General features: G+C 43.6%; 1 protein-coding gene across 1 annotated transcript; it reads right to left on the bottom strand.

Annotated features, from left to right (window-relative positions):
- Nucleotides 1-1,316: 1,316 nt before the first annotated feature.
- Nucleotides 1,317-8,067, bottom strand: map3k8 (mitogen-activated protein kinase kinase kinase 8). Its single transcript, XM_004080905.5, has 8 exons — nucleotides 7,874-8,067; nucleotides 7,006-7,356; nucleotides 6,751-6,921; nucleotides 5,983-6,244; nucleotides 5,163-5,269; nucleotides 4,319-4,471; nucleotides 2,385-2,631; nucleotides 1,317-2,306 (listed from the first exon to the last, which is right to left on the bottom strand). The coding sequence occupies exons 2-8, from the start codon at nucleotides 7,327-7,329 to the stop codon at nucleotides 2,182-2,184; spliced, it is 1,389 nt and encodes a 462-aa protein (XP_004080953.1). The 5' UTR covers nucleotides 7,330-7,356; nucleotides 7,874-8,067; the 3' UTR covers nucleotides 1,317-2,181.
- Nucleotides 8,068-8,148: the final 81 nt, after the last annotated feature.

Below are 8,148 nucleotides of genomic sequence, written 5' to 3' on the forward strand. Positions count from 1 at the left end.
ATAAACCCGCCAACTAAGCCACTGAGCTACCACTTCGGTGATGAAATGAGGCCGCCGGTATAAATAAATAGATTCCTTATTTCTATAAATGACGCTCTTCGTGTATCGTCTTATTGGGAGAAGCCGAGTTGAAACGATTTCATGCCACAGTTTCGTTTTTTACGTGGAAAAAACGAACTAAAGTTTTCACTTTTGAAAAGTCGAAGGATTTGAAGGACTAATAGTCCAGGCATTACATTAGATGAAGGAGTTGAACATTTTAATAGTTGAATGGTTAAAATAGGTGAAAAATTGTAGCCGTGAGACGGCAAAAAGCATAAAGAGAAACAGGAAAACAGCATTCAACAGCATGCCCCTTACTTGAACTCAATTATTTTGGATTACTGGAGTTATAGGGGAAACTATTAATACATTTTGTGTTAGGTCAATTAAATTTAGATACAATCTTTTAAAATAAATATTTTTAAATAAAACAAACAGAATTTTATTGTGTTACATGAAAGAGGGGCTTGAATCATTTTTTTGAGTGATACATAAAAAAATTGCACCATTCAAATTTCCCTCCCTCTGTTCTCTTTCTTCCTCATACAATTCACAATGACACAAAATGCGCTCCACTGATTCTTCCCCTTTCCTGCAATCACAACTGCTGTGACAAAGGTGAATCAAATGCACGGGCTCAGCGTGGGCGGGGTTAACATTCCACAGCAGACGGGCTCAGCGTGGGCGGGGTTAACATTCCACAGCGTGTTCACATTCCTCTGCGTTCAAAGCATTCCACTATGTTGACCCATTCTGCAGGCTGCAGCCAGGGCTTACGCGAGTAAGCCGGCTCATCGTCAGCGAAAATCGCCTGGGTGTGAACACAAAAAACGTGGCGAAAAACGCTGGCGAATATTCGTCCCGGTGTGTACGGGCCTTTACAATCCCCTTTATGTCTTTTATTGTTTGCAACTCAGCGGTTTTAGATCTGCATGTGCAACAATATCCAGGCACCCTTTCAGTGCAATAAAGTGATCAAATCCAGTCATGTAAAGCTAAATCTGCACCCACAGTATTCAGTCTTGAAGTACTTTTAGGCATTGAAACTGGTCATTAAACTAAATCCAAGTGCTTGTTAGTTTCTGAAGTTCAGACCTTTTGTTTGAGGGACAAAAGCAGCAGTCATTAGTGAAGTCTCAATGTCATTTAAAAAAGTTTCAAAATTTCATTGTCACTTCAAGGAGCGTACATAACTTACCCAACAAAAGATCCTATCAAAAAGTAGAAATGACTAAGCAGTGCAGGTCATTTTCAAACACACTCAGACAGCTTGAGACTTTTATTTTTTTTAATTGTTCGAACAGCACAGTGAGCCAAAATCCTTTGAACTTCTGGGTCGATTTAACCCATTGATGCCTATTGATGCAAATATGCCACCTCAGCTCCAAAATTACCTTAATTTAGCATTTACATAAAAGCAAAAAATAAGTGATTATGTTTTTTCATAGCTGGAAATAAATTCAGGCATCAAGGGCAGTGACCGCTGAAGTCAACTGTTGATCATCCATCTAGATGTACGCAACACAAATCATCAATGTAAAGAAGTTTCATTTGCATAGCACAAGCGCTAACATTCACATTCCATAGGAATTAACAGAAGGTCCGTTAAGAACTACCTAATTACAGTCTGTGTAATGCACACAATTGAACAATAATATTTTTAAGCTATAGCTTAAGTCAAATAAAATAATGAAGAAGAAAAAAATTGCATACATGTTTTACAGTGACATGTACGACACTGTTATAAAGTAAAAACAGCACACGACAACTCATTTTGTCCAGACACGTGCTGTCCATTTTTACTTTTGGTAAATCCACTGTCCAAACAGTGAAGTCGCTAGTACCTTTTCAGAGACCAACATTTGTTCTATCCTCTTAGACCTGGCAATTGTTTTTTCAGCCATGTTCCTCTTGTTTCGCGGGGGCCACTTTGGCCACATAAGGTCACTTCCAGTTAAACGACAGCAGTAAAAATGGTCGCCTCCAGGTCGCAGTGAGACCTTCGTGAGCAATCTGTCCTTCTGCCTTCAGCAAGGAGCTGTGCTGCCGATGAGGTTCAGCTTAAAGAATGCGAAGAGGTAAGGACATCCAGCTTGAGCATCTTTTTCAGCTGCTTCTCTGGTGGTTTGCGTACAGGTGTTAATCATATTCTGAGGACGGGGGTCCTGTCACTAGTTTATGGTAGCCTGACAGAGCCCCCAGGTCGATGTACAAAGAGCCTTTCCTCTTGATGTGGCCAGAGTCTTCAGAATATAGAGAGGATTCTGCAAAGAGAGTAAATGTTAAGATCTGGCTTATGACTGATCAGGAAAACATCACGCAGTCAGTCTGCTGGAGTATACCTTGTGTGGTGTCGTGGTGCTGGCTCTGCTGCCGCGGCAGTGTGTGGGTGGCCTCTTCAAGGGCGGAGTCAAGGCTCCAGCAGCGAGGTTGATCCTCCCTGGGTGGATTGATAGCCTCGTCCTTCAGGAGCTCAGATGCCGAGCTCCGCAGTGTTGGGTTCCTCTCCAGGCATCGCTTCAAAAAAGAGCGCATGGAGGCGCTGCAGTCCTCTGCTATGTCTTCCAGAGGCGGGGCCTGCTTGTGGATCTGTTGGGAGACAGATAAGACCACACTCCTTTAAAAAAAAAAACAAGGACAAAAACTCATTACTTTGATTCTTAGTGGCTTTAAATGCCCGTAGAAGGGATTCCACGCTCTAACACAAGCACTTCCCCCCTACAGCAGTTTCATGGGGAAGTGAGTAAGTGCCTGAATTAGAGTAAACCAGGCTTATCATCATAAAAGGAAGCTGGGCTGCATAAAGGCAGAGAAGTGTGTAATGGAACAGAAAAAAAAGAAGCGGTGACTGTGAGTTGCGCCACAAGTTTTGCAGAACAATCAAGAAAGCGTTCCATGACTCTGTCTGATGACCTATTTCAACTCATGAAGGAGTAACGTGATAGCAATCAAAGTGTTAACTTTTATTTTGAGCTCATGTCCAACTTGGTAAAAGCTATTAAAAAATGAGGTATTATAGCAAGCTGGAGGACTAAATTCATAAAGTAATGAAAGATAAATGTGGTTTTACACAGAGCACACTTCCTGTTCTGTACTAGCCTTGATAGTATGGTCAGTTAGATGTTTTTTTTGTTTGTTTGTTTTTGTTCTTCTGCATTGAAACATTGCACCCCTTGCAGAATTTTAGCTGTATTGAAAAACACAGATTTCTGGAATTGCTTCTTTCTGTTGAATGACCTCCATTCTGGTGAGTGACACACAAAAAAAGGAAGTTATCTGCTCTCATAGCCCAGATGAGCTGCACAGCCCATCAGCTTCATGTTAAGAGTTTCAACATGCTGTGGTGGCGTGCCGGAAGCACACAGTTTTGTTTTTTTCAGAGTTTTACTATGAAGTGATAGGAAGCTAAAAATCAAGACCAAAATCTGATGCAAATATAGTATCTATGTCACTGAGTCTGCTGTCTAACTGATGGCAGGTCTAAGTCTCCTGTTCAAAATAAATGTGTCAACAGTGGGGATCTTCATGAGTGATAAACACCTTTTCATGAATTTCTGTCATGTGGAGTAGACTTTTGGAGTGAAGGGATTCTTTGGATGTTTTTGATTAAGTGCATAAGCTGTGAAAGTTAAAATATTGTCTAGGTTTGTAAGAAAAAGGGATTCGGTAAAGGTGGGGCTGCACAGTGGTGTGGTGGTTAGCACTCTCATCTCACAGTAAGAAGGCCCTGGTTCATATCATAGCTGGGTGCTTTCTGTGTTGAGTTTGCATGTTCTCCTCATGCATGCGTGCGTGTTCTCCTCCTCCACAGTCCAAGGACATGTTTCATAGGTTAATCGGGGGTTCTTAACTGTCTTGTAGGCGTCAGTGTGAGCGCTGGTGGACTGGTGAACAATCTAGGTGTATCCTGCCTTTGCCCAAAAGTTAGGTTCCAGTTACCCCATGGCCCCAAATGGCACCAAACGTGTTTGGTAGATGGATGGATGAATGGTAGATGGATGGTGAAGGCTGAACAAAATCAACCCCCAACAGATCGCTCCAGCTGCACTAAATTCCATTGAAATAATCGTAACTCTGACTGCTGACTCAATTAACGTCACTTGAACTGATTCTGAAGCGGGGAAAAGCGGCATTGCACCACGTCAGAATCCACTCATCCCACATAAGTATTTGAGTAATCAGTCAAAGATTTATGATTCGTCATAGGGCGTGTCTTTTTCAGTTGCCACCGGCGATGGCTCAAGTGTTAAAGGGTTGATGTGACACAAATACTTACAATGTACAGGTAGGATGGGTAGGCAGTGCGGGGGTATCTTCTGACCCATGGAGGACTGCCAGTCTGCATGTGAATGATGCTGGTGCCCAGGCTGTAGATGTCGGTCTTGGTATTGTGTCCCCGGCATAAAACCAGCTCGGGACTCATGTACATCTGTGTGAAAGACACAGCAATCTCAGTCAGTGACATACCTGCAGATTCAAACGGCCAAATAGGGGAGGGAAAGCGCTTCCTCTTTTACTGGTAGCCCTCTCAAATTCTTTGTACACGACACATAACAAACAGGAAGTCTACTCTTGCAGGGGGCTTTCTGCAACAAACCAGTTAACCTTTAGAAACTGGATGTGTATTTCAAAGTAAGCACAAAAGTGTGAAAAGAGTAAACACAATAACAGCTTGTCTCTCTTTTTTTTTTCTTCCTCTCTCACCACTGGAAATTCCAGCTTACTCTCCCGAGTTAAGGTATGCCTGCGCAGCCAGTCGGGTCTGCAGACTCTGCCCCTACTATTATTGCATCTGGGTGTCTGCTTTGGGGCTTTCCACAGGCCACAAGAAGTGCAGGGTGCATGCACGAAGAGCCACATGTGGCAAACAAGTCAAAAGGGGAGAAAACAAGGATGATGGATGATGGGAAGCCTTTTGGATTTAATCCTAATGTTTCCAAGCACTGAGCGTCAGCAGCTCTTGGGTCAGAGAGTGCAGCGATTACTCCTGCCGCCAAACTACTGACGCGAGCTTCTCTGTGCCTAGAGAAGACAGGCGAGTGCTGACTAGTCCATAAAGTAATTTAGAGCCTAGAAGTCTGCTGACTCGTTAAATGAGTGCATGTGTCTAGTTTTCTTACCTCTGTTCCTCTGAGGTCTCTTGGACTGTAGACGTCCTCCGTCATCTGCACCGCCAAACCAAAGTCCACCAGCACGGCCTTGTCTGACATCAGGACGATGTTGCTGGCTGAAGTGACAGAGACCACAAATTACCGACTCGAAGACACCGTCTAAGCAACTTGAGGAATTTCTGCTGCAGCCGATGGCATTTAGAGTTTTCAGGTTTGTAGTTTTCAGCCCCTCCCCCTCCTGAGCTTGTTTTGATTGTAACAAAGCAAAGGCCACGAAACCTTCAAAGATGTCAAGGCCTAACGGGGTCAGGCCACTGGGTGTGTAAGCAAAGGGCTCAGGGTGAGGGAAAGCCCTTTCCCGGCAACAGCCTGATCATGCTGTCAGAGCCTTGTGTTGACAAACACCACTAACCACGCATGAGGCACAATGCTGCTACTCCCAGACTTAAACAGCAAAAGAGCAGCTTGAAGCCTGGAATTTCCACTCTGTGGCAAGACCGTTCTGGCTTTGATCACTGACATGCTTTGCTCTAAGCTGCATCAAAGAATGGGGCAATGATAGAAGCCTAGAAACACAATGTCATACGGCAGCAAAATGTTGATATGAGTAGGTTTTTTTTTTAAATAATACTATCAAGTCAGTCGAATGTCAATGGTTTGTGGTTGTTTTACGTGAATCACTCCTTCTTGTGCTCCACTATTGTTTCCCCAAACGACATCCTTTAGCGGTTTGCCTCTGACGTAAGGAATGCTCAAGCAAAATGACGGCTTCCTGCTCCTCGGCCTGCAGGAGGTCCATTGACATTTTAGCAAAGTGTTGCATACTCACGCTTGATGTCGTGGTGGATGACGTTGTGCGAGTGCAGGTACTCCAGACCCCGCAGAACCTGCTTGGCCACCCAAATGATCTCAAACTCCCTCATGGGCCCACAGCTGTCCAGCTTCTCCAGGACGGAGCCTCCTTCTCCCGCCTCCATGAACAGGTGGACCGTCTGGTCCCAGAGGACAGCGCCGAACAGCTCAGCGATGTTGTCGTGGCGGAAGCGGGCCTGGAATTCTACGTCAGCCGCCTTAAAGTTCTCCAAGGGGATCTGGGGGGAGAATGGGTGGGGTTTAGAAAAGTATCAAAGCAATTTTTGAATAAATTACAGGAACAATTTTATGTCGTCTTTTTATTGCATTTTCTTTGAGAACATATTTTCGTTTCATGCTCTTGTTTTACGCTAGGATTCTATTAATTAATTCCAGTTCGCATCTTAATGGAATCACTTTAATTATACTCTGATGATAGCTGAAAATCATTCTAAACTCTACAGCTGAGAAATTCCTGCAATTTACCCCAGATCAGCTGTAAAAGGGCAACGCAGAATTTCCTTGCTTACTTTAATCTTCACCCCCCTTTTTTTTTTTGTTAACTTGGTTCTTCTTTCCAGCGCACTGTTCCTCTTTTAGGACAAAGGAAAACTTTGCAAGTGTCATGTGTCGAGTGCACATGAGCAACTTTGCAGCCGTACTTGCACGGGTCGTTCTCAGCAGGGGACCCGAGTTTTGAGAAGCTGAGAGCCTCAGTTGCAGGTGCACCTCAGGCAGAACTCACCAGCTTACAAGCCATTCTCTTCCTAGTGGTGGTGTCCTGAGCCAAGTGGACTTTCCCAAATGAGCCCTTGGGCACGAGGCCAGAGCCGGGATTCTTGTAGGTCAACCTCCAAGCAAACAAAAGCACATCTATGTTGATCTGGTATCGGCCCTTTTTCACAGCCATGTCCTTCTGTAAAGCAGGAAAAGTGGTTACGAAAGTCAAATCATTTGAAATGTTATACAGTTTTTACTTTTAACAGAAAAGAAATATCACCTTATTTAGGAGAACTCCTATTTCCTTTGGCAGGTGTTGCAGGAGGGGCGTCTGCATGCTGGATAGCAGGTTTACAAAGGCCAGGATGTCTGGCACTGTCCCATACCGAACCCCGCTGACCGCGTCCTCCTGCTCAGCCACCATCTCCTCTGTCTCCTCGATCTCATCCATCTCCTCCTGGGAGAGACCCTCTTCATCAAATGATAAGCCTCCCTCCTCTTCCTCCTCCCTAAGCTGATAAAGAGTCTCTGCGGCGTTGATGATTTCCTCTACATTCATGTGCGCCAGCAGCAGTTCCAGTCCAGTGTCGTATTTGTAATCCATTTTGATGCTCTGCTCGTCCTTCTCAGCCTAAAGTCAAAGTGGAGAGCAAGAGTCCATTTTTAGCACAGAAGGGAGCAGTCAGGGCTACAGCATGTGCAGCCAGTACTCTGAGGCTCTGTGCTGTGCTGCAACAGGCTGAGTGCAGCTGGGTGGAGCTTACACCACTGTTTTTCAAGGAAAAAGGCAGATGTAAGCTGGGAAACCCCAGGCCAGCATGGACCTTCACTCCTGTTTATGATTATCTATGCTTAGTATTTGAAAGTTTTTCCAAAAAACATGAACATTCATTTAAGTCATTTTTCATTCAATTGTGTTGTGACAAACAAAATGTTACATCAGTTTAATGATATATATGTAATTATAATTTTTTAAGGCCAATTCTGTCTTAACTTTTATAAACATAATAATAGCGTTGTTGTAATTAATTTAAAAAAAAGTTTAAGAAATGGGTTTTTATGATGATGGTCCACAACAATAAGAGTATCTGCTATTTAAACATGACAGAATTTTTTTAAAAAAAGAAAAGAAACAGGCAAAAACTCACAGTAGTTTCTCTCAGAGCGTCTCCATGATGCGTGTCTGTCTGCTGTCGTCGGCTGTCTATTCGAACTGGCGGACGTGAGAGACCGCTGACTACTTTAGAGAAGGAAGTAAACACAATGGAGGTGCGCGTGGGTTCGTGCTGTGATGTCAGACTCCAATGCTTTGCCCTGTCTTGGTTTCGTTTTCCCTTTTCTTGTTTCCTAAGAAGGAAATTTTTGTTATTTTCTTTATCTTTCCCATTTTTCTAGGTTAAAATAATAATTAATAAAACACGAG

Source organism: Oryzias latipes, chromosome 20, assembly GCF_053564925.1.
Source record: "Oryzias latipes strain Hd-rR chromosome 20, Olatipes_Hd-rR_3.1".
NCBI lineage: Eukaryota > Metazoa > Chordata > Actinopteri > Beloniformes > Adrianichthyidae > Oryzias > Oryzias latipes.

What these genes read in the sequence shown, in the direction of transcription:
- map3k8 (XM_004080905.5), bottom strand. Translation starts at nt 7,329, where the DNA reads ATGGATTACAAATACGACACTGGACTGGAACTGCTGCTGGCGCACATG. An exon ending in TAGGAGTTCTCCTAAATAAG is followed by an intron (nt 6,922 to 7,005) that starts GTGATATTTCTT and finishes CCTGCTTTACAG; the next exon opens with AAGGACATGGCTGTGAAAAA. An exon ending in GAGACCTCAGAGGAACAGAG is followed by an intron (nt 4,472 to 5,162) that starts GTAAGAAAACTA and finishes TCTTTCACACAG; the next exon opens with ATGTACATGAGTCCCGAGCT.